The 25,635-nt window shown below is 35.0% G+C and overlaps 1 protein-coding gene across 6 annotated transcripts in view; it reads right to left on the bottom strand.

Moving 5' to 3' along the window:
- The window catches only part of LOC113227103 (CUGBP Elav-like family member 4), a 449,761-nt gene that overhangs the window by 335,715 nt on the left and 88,411 nt on the right, over positions 1 to 25,635 (bottom strand). For all 6 annotated transcript variants that reach the window (XM_026459975.1, XM_026459979.1, XM_026459977.1 and 3 more), the window contains exons 3-4: positions 19,551 to 19,586; positions 16,415 to 16,540 (exon numbers count right to left, since the gene is read on the bottom strand). In XM_026459975.1, the coding sequence (XP_026315760.1) occupies positions 16,415 to 16,520 (106 nt within the window). In that variant the 5' untranslated portion in view covers positions 16,521 to 16,540; positions 19,551 to 19,586. The remainder of the gene's footprint in view (positions 1 to 16,414; positions 16,541 to 19,550; positions 19,587 to 25,635) is intronic.

The following is a 25,635-nucleotide window of genomic DNA, read 5'->3' on the forward strand; positions in this document are numbered from 1 at the left end:
GTTACCATGCCGGACTGCCACGCAGAGGTCCCAGATTCGATTCCCGGTCTGGGAGAAATATTTGTATGGCCTACATTTATTTCTCTTGTGAGTTTGGGTGTAGTTTGTGGTTGTCTATGTCCATGGCACCCGCGACATAGGAATTCCCTAGTGCGGGGCTATGTTGAGTGTGTGCGTTATTATATATACTTGTGTTTTTAGTGTTAAACTATCAATTCATTTGATTGTGATCTTTCACCAACACCCAGAGTATATCCATCTACTCGCCAGTGGAACAAATTACGGATTGAAGCACCATTTATAAAGACTGGCAAAGAGATGTATCGTCTGATAAGCGAGCCCAATAAACCTGAATGGATGTTTTTTCAGCAAAAAAGAAAGAGAGAAATAAGTTCCTGATATATTTTTAAATTAGGTAGAAAAATTTCGCAAAAAAAAAAAAGAGAAAAATTATACCGATAATTGTGGCTCATGATTTTAATATAGACTTTCTTTTTTTGGTTAAGGGTCGATACTAACCTCAGTTCGAGTGGCAGAGACACTGGATTTATTTTTTTACAAACAACATTAAAGCTATTTGAGAATGTACATCGTATATTATACGCGTTTATTTAGTTCTGTTAATGGTAAAAAAAATATTGGTTTTCTTGTAAAATTTCAAGGTAAGTTTGTATTTTTTCGTATTTCCACACCATATACTATATCCTTAGTTTTTCTATATATCTTTTCCAAAGTGATAGATTCAACACTTTCACTGTTTTGTGGAATCAACTAAAGCCATTTGAGGTTGTATGGAATATTAAAGGCGGCTGATTGTGTGAGTTATTATAATGTTGCTTTATATAGAAAACTGTTAGTTTGTAATTTTCAAAGTTTACACCCATTACAGATTCAGCGTAGGGTGAACTAACTTATTGTACAGCGTTTTCAAGCAATTAATGTCTGTTAAAATTTATAAACTTGAATATATTAAGGTACAATGGAATTTGTTATTTACGACTAAAACATGATTTATTGTAATTACGCGCATTTTGTTTATTAGGAATTTGTGGCATCTGTTCAACATTACAAGGGTGAATTTGATATAACACTATTTTTATGTATATACCATATCGCCTGTTGCCTATAAATCGATACCATACTCCTGCCTGTTCCTACGCAGGCCTACACGTCTCTCGGAGCGTATTTTGTAACATTGTTACTTTAGTGCATGCCGCCACAGAGATACTAACTGCCGACTTATCAATTAGAAACAACCATTCTACCACTGTACTACCATATCGCACCCTTAGTAATAAGGGCACAATTCAAAAAAAGTAGATTTTTGGGAAATCGCGTATTAAGATTCTGGATTCCTACATTACACCTATTTTTTCAAATAACATGCTTATTATTTAAGTTATAAATATGAAATTTGGCAGATTTGTTCTTTGATAAATGTATTATAAATAGCAATAAAAAAAAATATAAATAAATTCCATAAGTTTCAAGCAAGTTAAAAAACACTTTCAAGTTAGACCCATATAGTACAAAAAATATAACAGAAATATGGAGCTATTTAAGTTTGATCCCATTTATTATTTAAGTCCCTATCAATTCCCAAATTTCCCAAAAATCTACTTTTTTTGGATTGTGCCCTTATATTACTAAGGGTGCGATATGCTGTTGGTGAAATTACAAGCACATGGGACTTGTCAACTTGTGTCTCAGGGTGACAGGCGCAGTGGCAGTACCCTCAGATCTTTGGGATTCTAAGTTCTAAATGGCACTGCAACAGGCGAGTAACTTACCACCAGGCCCACGAGTTGTTCGTCCCGTCACTTGATATTATAAAAATTTATCATTTTCATTTGAAATCGCTACAATAAAAAAAAAGAAAAATGAAAAGTATTATTGCACTTAATGTAAAATCCTAAGTTACAAAAAATATATTCACCGTGTATTTTTTAGAAAGCCCTTTTGTACACCCGATATATCTCTTAGATTTAAGAGTAAGGCGCTTGTGGGTGTAGTAAACGCTATTCTATCCTCTGCAAAGCTTTCTTTTTTACCTCCTTAACCTCGGTACAGAAGATCAATTTACGCATTTTTGAGCGCTTGGCATTCGATGGAATTCTCGCATATTTCTACTCAGTTTGACCGTCGAGACCCTTTCGCATTCTTGCAAGAGTATGTTTATTTATTAGACGATCAAAACAACGAAATTGTATCAATAGAATTTTTGAAATAATTTGATTGACACATACCATTTTTAACCGACTTCAAAAAAGCAGAAGGTTCTCAATTCGATTGAATGTTTTTGTATACGCAAATACTCAGACATTTGTAAACCTATTTTGATGATTATTATTTTATTGGAAAGGGGGTACCTCGATAGTGGCCCCATTTAAATTTAAAGAAAATATTGCACCTCTAAAAATGGTAAATTAGCGGATGAATCTGCTTTATTGCATTTCACCCACTTCCCGTTAACCGATTCCAATAAAACTTGGCAAATAGAAGTTTCCACAAACTTGTAAGGTCGTTTTTTTATAATCATTTATATCGTCAAGTTTCTAATTTTATTACCATACGTATTGTGATAAAGAAGACATAGAGGTCTATCAGAACGTAGTGAGTGTAGGCTCGTAGTCTCAGCCTAATTTAGTGCAAAAAAAAAAAATTTCGATACCTATTTTGTACTTATCTTTATACAAAAAAAGTATGCGGTATACCTACAGGTAAATAAATTATGTGTAAAATTGTAGGAAATAAAACTGTTTCCGTATTTAAATCGGCTATATTTGTTTCTTCAAACAAACCAACGTTTCGGGCCCTTTACAGGTCCCATGGTCACGGATCCAGTAGTAACCATGGATTTGTTTGAAAAAACAAATACACGCGATTTAGATCTGAAAAAAAGTTTAATTTCCTATGTGTAACAATCGCGAAAACCTAAGAACTTGATAAATTGTTGTTTATTATTCGTAAGTAAATTTTTCTTTGAGACAAAATTATCTACGCCAGGTCAAATGTAATCAAAATTATCCTTTTCCTAATTCCACTGACCACAAGGGTAGCCGGAACAAACTGTTTTAAGTCACGTATGTTTTTAACCGGATGAAGCCCGATTAGTTCGGCCCAATCTGGGATTAGATTAGAGTAATCAGGGACACATATTTTTTTTGGAAATAAACGATGAATCCGAAATTTTAAAATGAGCTTGTAAATTTATGAGAATAAAATTGTGTAATAACTGTATAGTTTACAAAAAAAAATCTTTTTATCACTGTCAATTCATGTGATTAAAAAAAATTCTTGAAAACCACAGCCAGGTACGACGAAGAGCTTTTGTCATTCTAAATAATCCTTAAATAATTTTAATCGCTTGAAAGAACTTAAAAATGAAAGCAACAAGAGTAAATTTACAAGATTGATGCGAGTTGAAGGAGAAGCGCATTGAGTTCATAGTCTCAGCCTACCCCAGGCATGAGAGCACGTTATAAAACAAAATTCGTAGCATGGTCTACAAAGCCCAGTAATCTACGACGTAGCAAACGCGCGAGGGCTTCGTGATATAATAACAAGGTTGACCTTTATCATGGCTGTTCTAAAAATAGGCAAAACTAATTTAAGTCATATCGTTGTACGTTCGACATAAAGACTATTACTTTTTTTTCAGCATAACTACACACATGCTTATAATAAATATTTTTTTAAATTCTGCTTTAGATGAAATACAAAAGCCTAAAGCAGAAAAAATATTTTTCTTGCAGTGTATATCTTCATCTTAGGACGCGTAGAGATTTTCCCTCGTACAGGTATTAAGACACAAGGGGCACAACAGTAAGTGCTGCATAGACTGTGTTGAGTTGAGTCTATTGAGGTGATGGGGGGTTTTTACGTTTCCACAGTGCACAGTTAGTGACTGTTGGATGGTCACTCGTAGCCTTTGTGGTGCGCAGGAAACTTGTCGAATTTGGTGGTCAAATAAAGGGTGTCGAATGTCACTCTTTTGTTTATGCTTCTCCGCGGAGCATGCTACATCCCGAAGCATATATTGTGGTGCAATTGTAGTTAGGGCGTACTGTTTCATTAAGCACTACGTCAACAAATCTAGCATGTGCAGACCTATGCTTTACTGGACACGCGTATTCACCGGTATAGAAATATAGTGCTAACATCTATGTCTAATGTCTAGATATAGTACGACATCTGACCCTGCTCCCCAATTGGTGGATGTTAGACGTCGAAGGAGGTGATTTCGTGACAGTATAAATGAACGATATTGTATATTTATTTGTTTACATTATATCTACACTATTTGTTTGGTTTGGAGAGTTACCTATTCTGCTACTCTGTTGCTCACAGTATAAGGTATTAAACACATAAGGTGACATACAGCCAATGAATATTAATATTTATTTTTAACCGACTTCAAAAAAGGAGGAGGTTCTCAATTCGACTGTATGTTCTTTTTTTTTTTTATGTATGTTACGCGATAACTCCGGTATTTGTGAACCGATTTTCATGATTCTTTTTTTGTTGAAAAGGGGGTACTTCCATAGTGGTCCCATTTCATTTTGAAGGATATCATCCACCTCAAAGGGTGGCTGTTCACGCATGAAGTTTCATTTTTATAAATAGCGCCTAACTTTAATTTAGGAGCAATTACTTTTAGCAATTATTTAGTTGATTTTGCTATTTCATCAATTCAAGGCGTTTTTCCCTCGATATACTTTGAGTAGTGTCGTAGTGAGAACCTATTTTTATAATCTTCAGTATCAAGTCCTGTATAGTGGCGAACTAGGGGATATTTCAATGAAACTTAGCAAATAGACGAATTCCACGTACTTTTGAGGTCGGTTTTTTTTAGTACTCTGTACTGAGATTATTTGTCGCCCTGTATTACCAATTAAGCCTATTTCTAACTGTGAAATTGAGAGATAATTAGTAGAAATGGCTATACCAACTCTGTGTTGCTGTTTAAACTGCTGTTTCTTTGAGCGATAAATAATAAATAATGTTGTTTAAACAACTGTTGGAATGACATTCTACCCCCGATTATACTTAGCCAGTCATTGCACACTTTCAAAACAAATTGTAAGCAATGGTTACTTAACGTACAGAAATAACAATGTTGCAGGACTAAATTGTTATTATAAATGCATTAAATCGTAGTTCCTTGTGAAAGAGTTCGTCCTGGGAATTACTGGCACCTTACCTATTTCTGTTACCAAGCAGTAATAGAAGCATTGTTGTGTTCTGGCTTAGAAGGGTAAGGGTGCTGGTGAAATTGCAGGCACGTGGGACTTATCAACTTATGTCTCAGGGTGACGGGCGCAGTATCAGTGCACGTAAGATCTTTGAGATTTAAAGCCCTGAGTGGCACTGCAACTGTTATGGACATGCGTGTCGCTTATCATCAGGTGCACGACTTGTTCGTTACAGCACTTGGTAATATAAAAATGTTTCTCCTTACTTTATTTGTCACCTAAGTAAATTTAAATGTTTGTAAGAAGTTGAAACCTGTTCCAGTACCTTGCAATATACATGTGCGTATACTCATCAAAATAATAAACAAATTATAAGCATGTCTCACAAATTTAAAATGTATAATGTGACGTCTGGTAATTGTCAGCAGCAAATGTCCATGTATCACGGTGGAACGTGAATAGTAGTATAGTAGCTGAGGCTCCGTTCTTTTCACTAGCACAAGATTACATTATCGAAATTGTACCTTTGTTAAACTTTTTAAAAGTGAATTACCAGGTCTTAAACTAGAAAATACTCTGTACCATGGGGTATCAGGCCGTACAAATTAACTTTAGTACATATATAAAAGTATAATAATAATAATAATAATAACGCACACACTCGACATAGCCCCGCACTAGGGAAACCCTGTGTTGCGGGTGCCATGGATACACAAATAGACAATTATAAATTACACCCAAACTCACGAGACAAATAAATGTAGGCCATACAAATATTTCTCCCGGCCCGGGAATCGAACCTGGGACCTCTGCATGGCAGTCCGGCATGGTAACCGTTCGGCCACGGAGGCAGTTGTATATAAAAATATAGATGGCGACACTTGGATAAAATAAAGAAAATTTGAGGTATGTCGTACTAAATAAGAAGTAAAGATATAAAAAAGAAATTCAAAACTGTTTAAACAACGTTTCTGGAATGTTCAATTAAAATTTATTTACAACTACGACATTTGGTGAAAACAGTGAACTATGGCCTTGAAAGGATATCATATCGAATTCTCAATTATACACTTTTTGATTTGTTAGTTTGGGAGAAATTGTATAGATGGCGTTTCCTTGAATGTGTTCTCGAAACGAAGTGATTTATAGCACGGATTTTTATTTTAAAATATTAAAAGTACAGATTCAGTGTCTTTGCGATTTTATTATATGTATTTACATATAATCAACGCCTGAATAAGAGCAATAACCTTGACAAAAATGTTATAACAGCCATCTGTTGGCCTTTTCGAATATTATTACAATTGCATCGCGGGTTTACTTGGTACCATCTATTGACCAGTTATACGAATCAAAATAAGCCTTCGAATAAGCGTAGTTACGAGTGCGACATATCTTTGTATGAGTTTGAGCATCTATTTAATATAGTAGTATATTATCTGGGCGTATTATATACAAGCAGTAACGAAATTCACTCCGTGCTAATGGAGATATATTCTTGTTAGAAGAAGGGAGCTTTTGGGTACAGAAAAAGTATTTTATATTCTTTGAACTTGAACCTTATACTTAATACTCTACGGGGATAATAAATGTCATAAGTTTCTAAAGCCGACTCTGCTGCTAACGTTAACATAGGCTGTGTCACGTCAGAATGACGCTACGCGACGTTCTCGGTGCGATGGCAGCACCGCAAATCAACCGTGTAATCGTGGCCTACGTCTGCTTTATGATGGAATGAATATGCCATATATATACTCGTACATTGATTAGTTTTCTTACGTCTTGTGTCTGTATTTAAAAAGGTTATTTTACCAAACCGCGTTGCCGTGTTCGGAATTTCAGAGCTTGCTTTTCTTGCAAATGACACGGTTTATCATTTTAATGTTATATATAGTTCGAGTAGAATTCCTTGTGAAAGAGTTCGTCTAGGCAAGTACTGCCACCTTACCTATCTGTCGTCAAGCTATACTCACATTACTGCGTTTCAGTTTTGAAGGGTAAGTAAGGGTGCATGTGAAACCACAGGCACATGGGACTTGTTAACTTACGTTTCAGGGTCACGGGCGCAGTGGCAATGCCCATCAGATCTTTGTGATTTAAAGCTTTGTCATTTACCACCAGGCGCACATCTTGTTCCTGCTGTCTATATATTCTACCTATTCCGATACCTCGGGCTATGTAACCATGGTTGCGGGCTGGCATATAAGCACTGTATTTCTATTTATTATTTAATACCATAAAAGTTATTATATATTATAAAAGTTCTCTGAGATGACAATTCAGCACGCTCCATAAACTAAACACACACATACAAACGTAGTTTGATCCTATTCAGATATCAACTCATTGAACATAATGAAATTTTGTAGACAGAATTTTGAAACTAATATTTAGGTCGTGGTTCATCATGTTTCGGTTTTGTTATGTAGTTTTAAAATTACACGGGTTTTAACCCAACGGGTTTTGTATACTGGTTTAATATTTTAATTCTTTTCTTTTTGTTTTTTTTCTTCACTCCACATCACTTGACGGAACGCAACAATGCTCACATGCTTGGACGCACTCTTTCACAAGGAGCTCTACTTCTACAAGAGGTGAACCACATCAGCCCTTAACAAATAGACTCCGTGATGACTACGACGTCTGTAAAGAATGCTAGGAAAAAGAAGAAATTCAAGTGAATATACTCTATCTATTCTGATCTATAGTCATAAGTCATCAGCGCCTATAAAAATATTTGTATTGACTACATGAAGCCTTAATTCATTTGCAATTTAAGGTGTCTTTTGTAACAAATAGGGTGACACGGCTGTGGGACACGGAGGGAAAGTACTATAAATTTTTGCTTAGTACCTAGCATATTTTTGCTTTAGGGTGAGGGCTTCAGGGATAGCTTCATTTACAGACTTTTAAAAAGTTGTTTGCCTCATCTGGGAATTGGACAAAAAATATTGTATTTTTATAATGCCGATAGAAAGTGTCAATTATAAGGATTAAGGCGAGGTATTTCAACGCGAACCAAGATTTTAGGTCTTTTTGAGGTCGCCCCTCGCGTCCCGTAATCCGCGCTCTGTTAATTAATACGAATAAAATAAGAACCGACGGATAACATTTGACAAAGATTCGACGTCGAAAAGCGCCCGGGGCAGCGGGCGGCGCGGCTGGTTGTTATACCGCTGGTCATATAACTAACAGGGCTTCAGTTGAAAATTAAAATTTAGCAGTTTTTCTGTACTACTAAGTGAGAAATATCTCCATATAAAAATTACATGCAAAGTTAAATATTTTATTCTTAAATAATTAGTTTCAGACTTTTACTTTAGGCTTTTTTTCAGAATTTTATATGATCAAATGAATACATTCTATCGTGTTACACATTAGCACATTCTTTAGACTATATCCTTAGGTGTATCGTATATTTTTTGTAAGACTGTTGTTTAATAGTAAATACGTAAATCATTCGATGTAGTAAAACAGTTCTTTCTGTGACTCGTTTAACTCAACTCGAATTCAGTTTAACATAGTATCTTCAATTAAGAGGGAGCAGAGGAAAAATTCCTAATCTTCGATTTGATTTTAGAGAGGTATATCCACTTTAAAGTTAAAAATAAAACATTGTATGAGTAACTACACGATATATTCAAGCATAGACACTAATCAGAAACATAAAACAATAAAGTTTCCTCGATAGATAAAAATCACGAAATGACCTCTAATTTTCACATTTTTTCGATTCATCCTCGAAATGCTACAGGTTATTAGGACAAAAATTAGATAATTAATTATATTTATGCATGATCGAGAACTGTCACTACGGATTTTTTTTTAATCCCTTTAGTTTTAAAGTTATTCCGCTAAAACGAATTTGGTACTTTTAATGCGCAAACTTCAACATCTCCTGTCGCATGTCATGTGAACTTCAGGCATATGTTTGCTTCACAAATTTGGGCGGAGCCAACGTCAAAACTTTTTTGGCATGCTCCCCCTTAAAGTAAAACCGTTAAATTTAAATTTAGTTTTCAATCTTCATAAGCTTTTATCGAAAAGTTGACTTTTTTGCTCTGGTATCGATTTAATGTTTTATATTACTCAATGACTACAGTGTACAATAGTGACCATTAGTATCTCGAATTTACTCTAATACAGCCTAGTCCTTGATAAATACGCCTGTTTCTGAAATAGTCACCATTACCATTAGTATACACTTGCATTTCTGGAATTTTCATAAACTTACTGTAATTTGCAAACAGTATTCAATATATTGGATACCTCAAAAGCATTTGAAGATTGACTCCGGAGTACTTTGCAATTTTGAAGAGCGAATTGCAATTTAGGAAAAAGCTGTTGAAGCTCTACACTGCTTCTTTCAGCTACGGACTGGTTACTACTACAACATTTAAAAAGAGTTTGCGTACATCAGTGCTGTGAGTAATGAAAAAAAGAAAAAACAACTTTAGAATTACTTACCTTGTCCGCTCCGTGTCCGTTGTGTTATGTTGTTCTAAATTATATGTAATATAACATATCGTGTGGCATTGCTCTAAGGTCGCCTTGTTTAGGTATGAGAAATTGGCAAATATAGGAGATAGCGAGGAAAAATTCTTCAGCTATTATTACAGGTTATCAACCTAATCCAATTGCAAAAATACTTTAAATAAGTTAAAATGTAAAGCTCTATTAGCAAACGGTAAGCCTGTATAAAAAAAACTGTGCAAGTATTCAAAATATTCTACTATCTTCGAATATATCGTTGGTGGTTGTAGAAAGGGTGTAAGCGACAGTTCGAAAAAATAACTCAGGGGAGCATGTTTTTAAGTCTTCATGACTGTTTTAAAACATTTACATTCTGTTTTAGCAACCGTTCTGTTAAATTCAAACAAAGATCTGCAAGAAGCACATACAAAAATTCGTAAGGTTAGCTGGTTCGTACCGTGGCTTAATTGGCTGAGCATCTGGCACGGATTGCCTGAGAGTGCTGGTTCGAATCCAGCCGGTTCGAATGAATTTTAAGTGTTCGATCTTTGTTATTAATAATATTTTTTTAAATTATTTTGCTTACAAAACTGGTTACAGAGTTATCAGTCTTAACTAGACATGCTTAAATACAATACGAGTACAATGGAACCTACTAAATGTCAGCACAACATGAATATAATTTTCACGTAAATGTTCTTACGAACCAATTCAGACTCGGATGGCCCAATTTCTGATTATAAACTAAATAAAAAACAAATGAGGACTGTAACTTAGATATTTAAAAACAAAAAAGAAATGCAAAAAAAGTGTTTAGTAACTTACTTTTTTGAATAAATTTTACGTATACACCTTTTGGCTGAGGACAAAGAACCACCGAAAATATCGAAAATATTTCGAATACATTTATAGTCACTATACATATTTTCTATACAGAGGAGAATGATGACCGACCGATGCGGTTTAAAGCTCTGAGTGGCACTGCAACTGTAGACAGATGTGTCGCTCACGACTTGTTCATACTGTCACATCTTATAATAAAAAAGGGCTTATGGGTTTAAGAATAATGGACCGATTGTTTGTTCTTATTCCATAAATGTTGTTGTATAATATGTCTGTAGCAATGAAGCCATCAATTTTTTTAAAATACGTAAAGTACACGTGGGGATGCAAAATACGAGCAAGTAAAGATACCGGTATATATCATAGTCGCGATAAACGTCGCATCAGGTCTAGCCGCTAAGTGTAGACTAAATTGGCGGTATTTTACGATCATGTCATTATGTGAAACGTTGCTTGGGGCCAGGGAAATAGACAAGTATATTTAAAGGTAAAGAATGAGTAGAAACGCTCTAAACTCAAAAAAAATCAGTTCCAAAAGAAAATACAAGTTGAGCTACAGAAAAGAAGTCGCTTGCGTTGTACTTAAATTCGGAAATCAAATTAATTTAGCGACCAAACCCATATCCGGCTCGATCCTTCGATCCATTGGCTACCTAGTTCATGACTAAAAAAAGGATCCATAAAAGGAAATGTAACTTGTATTAAAGACTGAGTATTACTAAAGCATCCATATATTATTTGCATGATTAGTTAACAAAATGCTTGCTTGTTTCAACTCGATGACCAACGCTATTTATTGACATGTCATCGGGTCTAGAGCTAAAATTTATTGATTTTGTACCAAGCATCAGTAGATATATTTATGAAGAGAGTTCGTCTAGGGAAGTAGGTACTCTCTCCATATATGTGTATCTATTTCTATTACCAAGCAGTAATGCTCCAAATATTGCTTTACGGTTTTACCACTAGTTGTCTAAATTGATCGTCCCGCAATTTAGTATAATAAAAACAAAATTATTTTTATAACAGTGTATTTTTTTCATGTTTTCCAACGCTCAAAATCAATTTATCACTGGTTTTAATAACCGTACAAGAAATCAGCACAAAGAAACCTACTAAGAAGTTTCAAAGTGCATAGAAGACGTATGAAGTTTCTGGTTCACACTCAAAGTAATCTAAATCTAGTAGGTGTATCAACGTAGACACAATTTTTCATGACCTTACAAACCCTAATTCGTTTACAGTCATTATAATTTTACGACTAAGTATAAAATATCACCGTTAATCGCTCTCGCTTACGCTTATGAACCTGGATTTTTTTCAAGCCACTTAGTCATAAAAAGAGCTGGTATGCGTCACTTTTACGATGGATATTCTCGTGACCTGCGCCCTTATTATGGTCCGTCGAACGATGTCGGAATGACACGTGCCATTTTGATCTGATTGACACCTATACAGCTCTGTGAATTTGAGTACCTAAGAGGTGAGAAATACGCAAGATGGCGTCAATGTTCTACATTTATTTTCTAAAAAGCAAATGTGAATTTCGTCCTAAACAAACTGTACATTTTTAGGACTCTATTTGTTTTGCTCAACGCGCTGCATTTAATTAAAATCAGCCAGAAGCGAGAGTGTCTTTTGCTTGAAAATCTCCACGAATTCTCTAGCAGTCTCGTTTCGTCTGACACGACAGGCGCAGCGGGAACCAGCAAAATAAAAAAAGAAAATCTCAACTAATTTTCGCCGACATCAGGACTGTCGTAAACCTGTTCAGTTGGTTAAAATCCCTTAATTTATAATGAAAACTGTAACGATTATGTTCGCAGAGATTGTCGTAAAAATCTTTATAACGCGCCACATCGGCGTTTGTAATTAAGCCGAATGAACAATTTGCGTCCCCCTTAGGTACATCTGTACAGGGTAGTTAATAACTTTATTGTCCAATAATGACTGCGAATGCAAGCGTAAAAAGCTTAATGTCTACGTAAAGACTCGCTTAGGTAACTAACAACCGCGCGCTAGACCGAATTTACGGGCAGAACTCAATTAAAATCTGACAATTTCAGCGTAAAATGGATTTAAAGTTGGGTTATACGGACTGCCGCGGAATATGACACGGTACGGACACGTGTTTCTATTTAGTACGCACGGATTGTAACGGAGTTTGACGGTTAACTTTTATGTTTTACGCGGGCGTCGCAACTCATTTATGTGCGTCACTGAAAAATGCCGTAAGTACACTTAAGCCGTTTTATGGTTATTGCATTTTTGTGTGAAATACTCTTTTTCAGTACGTGAATGGAATTTACTGGAATTGCTGCGGGGTATTATTTTCAGCAGTTTCTTTTGTTATTTGTCAGCGTTGAAAGGGTGGTTAATATCATATAACGTCCCCTCGTTTAGTTATTTCCGCCTCTATTGCTGTTAATTGAAAAAAAATTCACGCGAATGTTCACAAACCAAATAAGCGCGAACTAACGAATATTTTTTTTTATTTATTACCCTAGAAACCTATTTGTTAATAACTTCTTCAATGAATTAATGAATAAATAAATACAATAACTAGTGTACGTTGAGCTTGAAGTTTGGATCGTAGAAGTGAAACTTAATTTAAATCTTAACAAAGTCGTCTAATAGATCTGTTGGTTCAGAAAAACCGTTAGTTTTGTGGTGCTGAAACTGTAAACTGTCAATGTTAACGCTTTCTTGACCCAGTACAATAGGCTGTTTTATTCTTAAGTAGCTATTAAGTTTTGATGATAATGAACTATTATATAAAATCAATTTCGGTATTAAATACCCAAGTTGTAGGATTAAGCTTTAGGTTAGTTTATCTTAAATTATATGTCAACAAGACTGAGGTTGTCCTTATAAAGACCGGGTCGTGCAACGGTATGAAAAGGCATTTGATTGAAGGAACCGAAAGACGTATGTCATAATACAGCTGATAAATATTCATGGTTTCTGACTATCACTATGGGAGATAGGCGTGATGGTATGTATATAAATAAAGATCGATAATGGCGTCGTTTATATCGAATACAAAAATTAGGTCTTACCAATTTGTTACAGGAGTTGTCTCCTTGTTTACTTAACTTTGCTTTCTAAACTAACCCAACCTACCTTAAAGGAGATATTGTAGTACCTCGGCAGCATTTGGTAAAGTATCTTGGTCATGAGTGCCCACCGTTGGTCGCCAGATTTTTAAGGGTACTTTTGAAGTTAAGATCACGTCACCAAATTCAGTTCAACTTCAATTCTAAGCAGCAGCAGAGCTCTTTGTGAAAAAGTTCTTCCAGGGAACTAATGCTGCCCATTTTTGCTGTCAAGCAGCATTGTAACCATTACTGCGTTCCGATTTTGAAGGGTTTTGGTGAAATTACAGGCGCATGAGTGTTGACAACTGATGTCTGAGGGTGACAGTCACAGTGGCAGATCTTTGCGATTGAAACCCCTGAGTGGTATTGCAACTGCTAAGGTCGGGCGTGAAGCCTACCACCAGGCGCACGACTTGTCTTTCCGTCACTAGGTGGCATAAAAAAGTTGATTATTGCTTCACGTTAATATTGAATAACTCCGAAAATACCTAGTACAGTGTAACGGATGGACCACGCGCAACAACACAAAAAAAGTTATGTAAAAACCTCTAGTCCGAGCAGTCGATTCCACCAGGACTCGACTCTTAGATAGCTATCAATAGTACTGATGCGTATCTCACATAATCAAAATTCGGTCGAGGTAGTCCCGATTTGTGGGAAAATCTTATGACCGCGATGCAGAATTTAGATAAAACGGGTCAGCGCCATCTAGCGGAATTTTTGGTAACTTATAAAATGAAAAAATGAACATAGTTTCTTAGGGGGGCCTATTGTATAAAATAGGTTTGGTTAGGATATATTTAAGTTAGAATACGAATGATTATTTTTATTTTAGACCTGTAGACAACATCAAGACGTTATGTATTTTTTGGCCTAGTGACTACACGCCTACCCATAACGTGCTTCGTGTTCGTTCAAGAAAACTCTGACCCACTTCGAGTGTCGCTTGTGCACTAAGTTTTTTTTTTTAATATCAAGTGACGGGACGGACAATTTGTGCGCTTGATGGTAAGTTACATGTCTGTCCACAGCAGTTGCAGTGCCACTCAGAGCTTTAAATCGCATAGATGTGAGGGGCACTGCCACTGCGCCTGTCACCTGAGACATAAGTTGACAAGTCCCACGTGCCTGTAATTTCACCAGCACTCTTACCCTACAAACCGGAACGCAGTAATGCTCCCATTACTGCTTGGCGGCAGAAGTAGGTAAGGTGGCAGTACTTCCCTGTACGAACTCTGTCAAAACTAACTCTACTGCTACTAACGATTCAAATCCAAGAAAATTCGAATATCGCTTGTACACCTAGAGATAAAATGATCTCTGTGACATTTCAAAACCATTATTTCTCGGATTCGGGACTTATACGAATCGGACGTAGAGTGCAAACGCTTTAACCCTTTATTTATTTATTTTATTCAAAACCCGAAATAACGAATGCTACTAAACGAAGATGCTACTAACGAATATTACTGCTTGCCGGCAGAAGTACATAAAGTAACAAGTACTACTGGACGAACTATTTCTCAGGGAGCTCTACTGCTACTAGATATCAGTATGTTATTAAAGAAAATCAGCCATATGTTGGGACTGTTGTATCCAATTGCACTAAATTTAATTACGTCTTAAACCAATGCATATATTGATAAGACTCTCTTAACAGTCGATATTAACTGAGCTGGAATTAGGAGACTTTTTTTGCAAACGAAATTAAAACCATTGGTTTAAGTACTTATTGAATACAGCAGATTTATAGTAAAATTTCGAAGTAATTTATGTTTTTTTCTATCGCGAAACATTATAGGAATCGTGTTTTCACACTGTACTAATTAGTGTAGGTATATCTTCAATTTTACTTCACATTTTTCCAAAGCGGTTGATTCAACACTTTCACTGTTATGGTGTATCAACCAAAGCCATTTAATTTAACATAATGTATTAAGTATATGCTATCAGTTATTGTTAAAAAAACGAGTTTTTAAAATACCACTTCAGTCCGTAAAAACTGTATTTGTCTCTCGATTTTCTGCTTTTACGTTTCGCTTTATTTATAGGTAACAAATTTTTCCATGTACCCGACATGAGGGAGCTGTCGGTGTACGAAGCCAAAAGTATAGCGAGAATTGTTTAACGTTTGACGTAAGTATAAGGAGTCCGAAACAATACTAATACTTAAAAAGCGATAGAGACACTTAACTAGCAATGAAAATTTGAAAACTCACACATACACACACGTACGAAGACACAAACAAGTACACTCACACATATCTCACATAATTTGTTTTTTATTCATATAAATTTTATTTTCTCTTACGACGTTATATAGAAGAGATGCTGTAATACTCGTCCACTGTCATAAATGTCTTGCGTGATAAACACGACACAAGCATGACCTAGTATGGTTATCAGAGTTTATCACATAAAATGTGCCTTAATCTGATAATAAAAGTATTTTTTTTTTTATTTATTTCTTTTATATCTTTTGCATTGCAAGCATTGGTTTAAGACATACTTAAGTTTAGAGCAAGTGGATCATCAGCATACATGTTAATTGTAAAAGCATAAGTGCATTATTACGGATATTTTATTTGTAAGTGTGATGACTGTAATTACATCGGTGACAACTTCTTTAAATGTTAAGTTAATGGGTACCGGCCTTGCTAATGGCGTCGTCCGCCATAATTTTTATATTATTTTTACAAAACTACCGTACCTACACAGTCATTTTTACTTGATATTGGCAAAATCATCAATTAATTCGAAGGAGTCATGACATTTAAAAGAAGAAGAAGTAATATGCTGTCTTACCTTTACTCGCGCCGTCTGGTCCTCGTAGTATAGAACACTCTTCTATAGTACCAAACGGCGTGAACAACTGGCGCACATCCTCCTCTGTCTGCTGTTTGCTGAGCATGCCAACGAACAGCTTCCGATCTATAAACAAAAATTATATCTATGACATAAACAGAAAAAAAGACAGAGATTAGGTATTTTGTTAATGGTTCACTTTAGGATTGGGATTGGTGGAGCGACACACCAAAAGTTATTGTGATTTCTTAGTAATCTGCATAAATGTGAATTCCAGGTGTTCATGCTTGGCCAATGTCGTCATTGGTAGGAACAGCCCTTTGGATAAGAACTATTTTATAAAATGTGATATAATGATTAAATGATATATGTTAAAATGGTAATTTATCACTACAGTCACCTGTAAAATCAGTCCAGTTCAAATTAACCATGAAAACAATTAGCCACACCACAATAAGCCTGGCGGTGGGGCGTGGAGCGGCGGTCTTAAACTAGACTTCGGTGCCAATAACCTTGTATAAAAATGTAGTTTAGACCCAAAAGTAGTGTTGCCAGATGTTTTGTCGGAAAATCCTGATTTTTTTGACGAAGCAATATTTTATTACATTGACTTCGGATTTTAGTAAAAAACTACACTCATTTCTCATGACGACTGAAGAAATATTTCACTTAGGATTTTTAGAGAAAAATTATACTTATTCGTCAAGGCCAGATGATGCTATGCGCGCGACTTTAATATTAAGCTTTTGCAAAACATTATACTTAATTGTTACAATGTTTGATGAAGTTGCGAGGGAAGTGTAAGTTTTGGTGTTTAGATTACTGAGAACAATTATACTTATTCGTCACGAATATCGACTTTAAATATTAGAGTTGGATTTTTGGTAAAAATTATACTAATTCATCTCGGATTGGATGCTTCGAATACAAATTCTAAATGACATAAAATATACTGAATAAAGTTAGTGTCCAACTGTATTACGCTATTCATCATCAACCCATTTATACATCCCGCTACAGGACACGGGTCTCCTCTCAGGTGAGGGTTTAGACCATAACCCGCCACTCTGGCCCAAAGCTCATGGTAAATTTCAAATTACCACGTACGCTTTTTTACCACGCTGTTAGTGCAGCTAAAATATCTGAAGTTTACTGATTTCTGTAGCTCATTCGTAACAAATGTTAGATAATATGTAACATTAGGAAACTTTATAAATCAAAACATTCAGGATTTTCTGAATATGGCAACACTACCCGTAAAGTAAAAGGTGCAAGTGACGGGCCTTTGATTGCGGTGACAGGGTAAGGGCGCGCACACGCTGGCAGCCGCAGGCACCACAAGTCCAGTGTGTATACAGCTTTATGTGCTTCAATGTAGAAGGAAAAGAAGAGAAATTACTTAATGTTTTGTCAATTAAGATTTTTTTGTTCAAATTCTTTCATTGAAGTATAATACTGTAACGATGGATATTAAAATACTTTATGCAATATTCAAAGTTACATGACCTCACATTTAGAAATGTTGTAACTTAAATTTTGTTAATTTTTGGTTTTTAATAATTTTTATATAGTTTCTTGTATACGCAATGTTTCAAAATGTGAAGTTACGCTACTCTGCCTTAGCGCCGTGTGCGCACGCTCTAACTAACTTACTGTTGTCAGTGTTATAGTATTATAGAACACAGTATTTTATTTTTAGAAACATTAGTTTCAGTCCGTCCAGATTTTGTGTTAAAAAGTATTTAAATTTCAAATACTTTATTTATAACGTATGGTAAAAGAATGAAAACGCGATGACACGATTAACAAATAAAGCAGTCAATAGAATTTCGCTTCGGCCATATTGAAACCACAGCCTTGGTTTACAAAACTTTTTTTAAACAAACACATTTCGATTTTATTGTCCAACTCTGCAAAACACATCGGCTTTCCGATTGTTTTTACAGCTCAACAATTAGACCGATGTTGTTTTACGGAACAGCATTTTGTACCGACAATTTCTGAACGGATGTTTTATGTTTTTTTTTATGACAGCCGCCGCTAAAGGCCGCCGCCCACAACCAGTTGTGATCATCACCTGTCGTCGCCACTGGTCATCATCATCAACTGGTGATGATACAAAAAACAACCATAGCTCTCTATAAAACACAAATTACACACAGTTTTAGTTAATGATACATCGAACAAAATCCAAATCAAGATCAACACATAAAAATTAGCACAGTACACTAAAATGGTGATTTTTTAATGGCAGAAGGTTCCGTAGGTTTTTAAATTATAAATACGCCAGTGAATATATTTTCGAAGTAGACAAATAATCAGAATGGGAGCCAGGGAAAATTAATACAGTAGCCAAAAAAAAATTATATAGCCCCAACACGCGTTTGGCCACCGCATTACGATTATGGCATTTATTAGACATTATAATATAAAGGATACCATTTTGGGACATAAAACCTTAATAAATATGTAGATATTATGGGGGAGTAGTATAAAAATAGATATTTGTCTACAGAACCCTCGGAGGATAAAAAAAGTCTGTTGCAAAGTTTGAGCTGATCTATCTGCTAACATCGCGATACCCAATTACTTACACTTTAGCGCCAAATTTACAACATGGGCTCTGTACAGAAATCAACGTTCTTTTTTAAAAAAATAAATAAATTCACACTAATCATGTTTCGAAATGAATAGGAAAATAAAATGTTTCTTACAACACGACGATTACTAAGTGCAGAGTGAGTGGTTTCTTTTCCAAGTCGAATCTACTTGTAACTCGAATTTTTATATTTTGCAATAAGAATATCTTTAAAACTTAGTCCTTATTTTTGTCAGTAAATATACTTTTTACTCAAAGGCTAGTATTTTAAAATCCGGCCTTATTTATTTCTGACAATCTTGGTACAAAAGTGCATAAGTGCACTTACAATGTTTTTTCACTGATGGTGAAAAAAGTGTCACTGATAGCAACCAAATCGATTAGTGTAACAAAAATTTTTTTATTCGTATTATTTATTGAAAAAAAATTAAACTACATTTTTTGTATAAATCGTAGATTCGACAAAGTCATCACTCGCTCTATCGACGACAGTGACAACAGTAACGGTACAGCTAGAGCACGCACAACACACGCTACCTGAGTCCGTCTACGCGCGCCGCCTGCCCGCACCCCCTGTAACACAACAAACATGCTACACACGCTTTCACCGATTTTGTGGGTGAGGGAAGTCGGTGGTTAAAATAAGTCATACATTATCAGTTTCATGACTTGTGTTCCTTAATATAACATATTAAATGATTTATAAGATGACAGTTTAATTAAAAAAAATTAATTATCGAAAGCAACGTTACTTAGCATACCTTATCAGTGGGAACAAAACAAGTATAATTCAAATAGTACGTTAATTACGAGTACGTTATATAAAATGCAAAAATGTTTCATTTAGGTAAGTTAATAAACTAAAATCAACTTAATAAACTAAATTTAATATAATAAACTACTGCAAAGTCTAATAAAAGTTTTCATTAAACAAAGTTAGAGCAGGTTACGAGGATTAGGGTGGATACAATGCGATAACCATCGTCTAGCTCGGTGCAAATTTCATTCGACTTGGGATCGTGAACTTTTGACCTTGCAGACTATTTACTCCCACTTACGTACACGAGAATATATTGCACCCTTTACCATAAAGTGACTAAATAATAAAATTTATATTTTTTGGGAAAATGACATAATATGTATGTGACAAAAAATACAAACTTAGAAATATTACCTTGAATATGTTATAAAACGAAATGAAACTATTTTTCCGGATTTAAATCGCGTATATTTGTTTTTTCAAACAAACCGACGTTTCGGGCCCTTTACAGGTCCCATGGTCACGGTTGACTGAGGTGGTACAGTCTTCAACCAGTTATGTCTAATATTAATGCAATCCGGAAAAATAGTTTAATTTCCTATGTGTAACAATCGCGAAAACCTAAGAACTCGATATGTTATAAAAGTTAGAAATATTTAAGAACCAAAAAGTACAGATCGAATGAAACGACAAATGACGTTAACACGTTAATGTTAACAAAAAGTACACGGTCATTAGCAATGAGTGTGTTTACACCGTTTCAACAATATTTCGATTTCCATATCAAATACAATTTGATCATATTTGGCACCAGCGATATTGTATACGATTGTATGGCTGATCCCACGTAAGTCGCGTGCTTTAGAAATAGTGGAACTCCTTACCTATTTCTGTTACTAAGCAGTAATGTAAGAATAACTGTGTTCCGGTTTGGACTTGTCAACTCATATCTCAGGGTGATAGGCGCAGTGGCAGTGTCCCTCGGATTTTTGTGATTTGTGGCACTGCAACTGCTATGGACATCGTGCCGCTCAACATACTATGATGATCTTAGTAATTACGATCTTGAATAGAATATCAACGAGGGCTATAACATCAACAGTATTTTATAGTTGAGTCATTTAATATGTTTGTTGTCATTATTAGGATCAAGGAGATGCGACATCAGGATAAGGTTTTAATTATAAATAAAGTAATTTTTCACACTCTTCCTTGTGAAAGAGCTCGTCCAGTCAGGAAGTACTGTCACCTTACCTATTTCTGCCACCAAGCAGTAATGTAAGCATTACTGTGTTCCGTTTTTGAAGGGTAAGGGTGCTGGTGAAATTACATGGGACTTGTCAACTCATGTCTCAGGATGACAGGCGCAGTGGCAGTGCCCCTCAAATATTTGCGACTTAAAGCTTTGAGTGGCACTGTAACTGTTACGGACAGGCGTGTAGTTTACCATCAGGCGCACGACATGTCCGTCTCGTCACTTGATATTATAAAAAAAAGATATTTTCCAAAAATGTTACTTTTTCTATTACGTCACTTTATAATTAAGAGTATGATGATATGCATTTGATTTGTACTACATTTCAAACATTTCTTCGGACATTGCTTTAGTTTGAAATTAGTCGGTTCGTTATTATACCAGTTAGACGAAACCTGCGGGAGTAAAGAAGCTTCTTCTTATCTATTGATAATGGAGCTATTGTAGCATGATCTTGTAAAAATTACTCGAATGACGTCATTCGTGACGGTGAATGGACATTTTGTGGCAGATTCTTTGTCTTTGTGTCACGCTAAGTATTTATGACATAATGGGTCGGGCACTGCATAATACTCGTCAAAATATTTACCTCGCGTCGGTCACAAAACTATAAAAAGCTACTCACATATAAACAAAAACTATGCTTTTACTGGATACCGTACTCAGTGTAACGACCCCAAGCATCTATCATTTCATTCGTACGTTTTTGTGGTGAACTAAAATAACATAAAACCACTGGTATTGAGAATGAAATTCCTTTTCTCCTATAATATATTATTGTTTTTGATATGAGGTGGCTATTGTTAAATTGATTTTTATTGTTTCTATCCTTGTTTTTTGTACAAGAAAAGGTACCGCGTACGTAAGGTTGTTTGTCTAACATTTCACTGTTACTTAAAATGTTTAATCGTAAATCATTGCTGTAGGATTTTTTGAGTACATTTGTAATGTGATTAATGTATCTAATTAATATTTTAAAATTATAACTTTTTTAATAAAAAAACCCAAATGAGATCAATATTAATGTACTCCCTTTAAAACAAAAAAGAATCATCAGAATTGGTTCACAAATGGAGTAACCGCATAGCATACACAAAAAAAATTTAGCCGAATTGAGAAATTCCTCCTTTTTTAAAGCTTGTTAAAAATAGGGATTTGATAAGTCAAGTCAAGTCAAGTCAAAGATTATTTATTCCATAGGTAAAACAAATTTACACTTGAAAACGTCACATTTAAGCTACTGCTCGTTCACTACGCTGACCTCTATGAGAAGAACGAGCAAAAAACTCTAGGGATTGCTCTTTTCAAATAAACTTAAATGCTATGGAATACACTTTGAATCAAATTTGTGTGGATTCTGGAGCCGTGTCGTCTTTCCATACATCTTTATCTAACACGTAGTCTTTAATTTTGTTATATGATTTCTCGATCAAAATATTTTTAATGTAGTTTTTAAACTTAGGAAATGATAAACTTAATATATGCTCCGGAATCTTATTGTAAAAACGTATACAATTCCCCATAAAAGAGTTGTTTACCTTGGTTAAACGAAATCGTGGTACCATGAGTTTCGACTTAGCTCTAAGGTTAATATTATGGATAATCTTCTTTCTTATTGAAATTATGTACATTTTTACGGGCATATAAAATATTTGAGTAAATGTACTGTGATGCCACAGTCATGATACCAGTTTCCTAAACTTTTCTCTGAGAGAAACCCGAGAGCCTAGACGGTACACAGAACGAATCGCTCGTTTTTGCAATACAAATATGGTTTGAATATTTGCCGCTTTACCCCACATGAGAATCCCGTAGGACATTATACTATGGAAGTAACTAAAGTAAACTAGTCTAGCAGTACTAACATCGGTAAGCTCACGTATTCTGCGGACTGCGTATGCAGCGGAGTTTAATCTGCTGGCCAGGGACGATATATGTGGAAACCATTGAAGTTTACTATCTAAGGTCACTCCCAAAAGACTGCTTTATTAACAAAGTCTAACTTTTCCCCGTTTATTTCTATGCTTGGACTAATCGATTTTACGTTAGGTAATTCAAATTTAACACATTTCGTCTTCTTGGCATTAAGCAATAAATTGTTAGCATTAAACCAATAAACATACAATACTGAAAATACTGAAGAGTTTAGTGAACTGGACCTGTGCTTTAGCACATATAATATTTATTTTTTGTAATACAAAGATATTATAATGCTGTTTATATTATATGTATTAATTTTTATTTGCAAAATTTTACAGCGCTTGGTTTTTGTCGGCGCTGATCCGTCTCCACCATTCGCTTCCCGCGCTTCGAGTTATAAGATGGCGGAAATTCACGACCGCGTCACACGCGCAGTGTAGCTTTTTTCCACATATATTATTATATTTTAATTGTATTTATTTGCTATCACAAATAGTATAGTATTTAATACAAAATATATATGGTTACTATATTTTTTCTTTAAATATCAAAGATAACAGATTTAAGCATGCAGTTTAATTTATTTTCATTTGTGAATGCTCAGAAGCATCGACAGTAAAGGAGAACGTCGTGAAGATATCTGCACGTCGAAGAAGGTTCAAAAAGTTTGACGTTGGAGAACGTGATAAGTCTACAACCTGTATTGATTCTGTGTGATAGACAATAGATTAAACCCCTTCAGTAGAGGAGACCGACGCCCATTAGTGCGACATATAAGCGGTATATGACAAAGCTCTTCCAATTCATTGGTAAAGTTTAAGTATTAAGTTTTAAACTATCCACAATAATCTAAAAATGCTGCTAAAAAGAAAGTTAAGGGCTTAATTAGCGAATTTGTACAAAACGTCCATGATTTTTATTAACATTTTAATTTCTAATCCGTTTGGCATTTTTCAATATTGTTTATCACCACAGAGTCGTACTTAAAAAATTAAAAAAGAAAATTTTCGAATCTGTGTTTTCTTCTCTTAGGTTTATTTATTTGTAACGCATTTTGATGTCGTCGCTCCTGGCTAGGTACGACAAACGTTCCTTATATCCATTTAATAAAAAAAAAAATATATTTCATGGTAAAGTTCTAAAGACAAAGTGGACGCAATCATGTTTGAAGATACAGCATACCTAGCGTCACAAAGTCTAGTTACGCTTTAGTTAGCCACATTGCACCGGCCTTCTTGTCCGTTGGCCCCAGGGCACCGACTCTGGCTGGTTATTACCAACTCCACTGCGAAATTATCTCAATTTAGGTGGTCATTAGCAGAGTCGCACGGGAGAGATATCCGGCTGGCCGCGTATAAATCTGAATTTAATGACCGCTCGCAACCGGTTCTAATATTTCCGAACAATGTTTTGGGACACGTAGTCGAGCGTGTTTTGTCCCGCGCGTTTCTTCCATTGTTGCGATTTGTTGACTGTTATTTGAATGAGCTTTTTAAAGGTCATTTTGAATAAGCTTTTTAACTGATTAAAAACCGTTGTTTATAATGAAAAGAAAAAATAAACATAAATAAAATATATTTTTTCAACTTCAGCTTTTGTATCTGAATTATTTATTATTATGGTAATAAAAGGTAAACAAAATGACATCCATTTTTGTTTTTTTTTCATATTTTGGCTGAATTGTAAACAATGTGTAATTGCTGTTACGCCAATTTTGTATCCCATAATAATAAAGTAAAGAAATCCAAAAAGTAACTTTTTTTTGGAATCAGACGAAATGGACTTAAAAAAACAATGTACGTGGACAAACATGACTAAATTAGTTTTGCAAAATTAAACTACGTTTTTCGGATCTAAATCGCGTATATTTTGATTTCCATACAAACGTTTCGGGCTCTTTGCAGGTCCCATAATCATGATTGACAGACAACCAAAATGATGAACCATGGGACTTAAACAGACCTGAATCTATTTTTTCAATGTCCCAAAAATGTTACTTTTATACTTTCATCAATTTTATTATAGAGAGTGTTTCTTCCAGATTTTGCATTATACTTATAAATATATACTCATAAAATAATACAAATGAAAATTATAGTTTCCCAAATCTCTTACATGCACAACTAACTAAACATCTCATTTATCAAGCGATTTCTTTGAAACTTTATGGAAAGTTACTAATTAGACGGAGCTAAGTAGTTAAAGTGGATGATCCGTGAACTAACTTTGTGCCATCAAAATTGAACTGAACTCTGTCCGCGGATTTCGCTTAATCCAGCACCGCGTCGTCTGTAGGGGTCCTTACAAAATGGTCGTACTTTTACCAGATAGGACAACTTATATTAGGTATCTTCTTAAATTTAGAATATGATTTAAAAAATATAGCTTTAATCATCATCTATCCTTTACACATCCTACTGCTGGGTACGGGACTCATGTCTTCATTCTGCATAATAGTTCGCCACACTGACCTAATGCGAGTAGGAGACTTCACTTCTAAGGTTTGTGTCTTCGACTTGCATTCGTTTCCTTTACCGTGTGCACATGACTTGTTAATTAAAATCATAGGTAAAACGGCTACAGGGATTCGAACGGGATTCGAGATATTGAGAAGGTGTGGTTTCACTGAACCAGAGCTTGTAAACTTGTTTAACTAATCGATAAACATCCTAATGGATCCATTAGTG

The sequence above is a fragment of the Hyposmocoma kahamanoa genome, unplaced genomic scaffold, assembly GCF_003589595.1.
Source record: "Hyposmocoma kahamanoa isolate Upper Pololo Valley unplaced genomic scaffold, ASM358959v1 202, whole genome shotgun sequence".
NCBI classification, from domain to species: Eukaryota; Metazoa; Arthropoda; class Insecta; order Lepidoptera; family Cosmopterigidae; genus Hyposmocoma; species Hyposmocoma kahamanoa.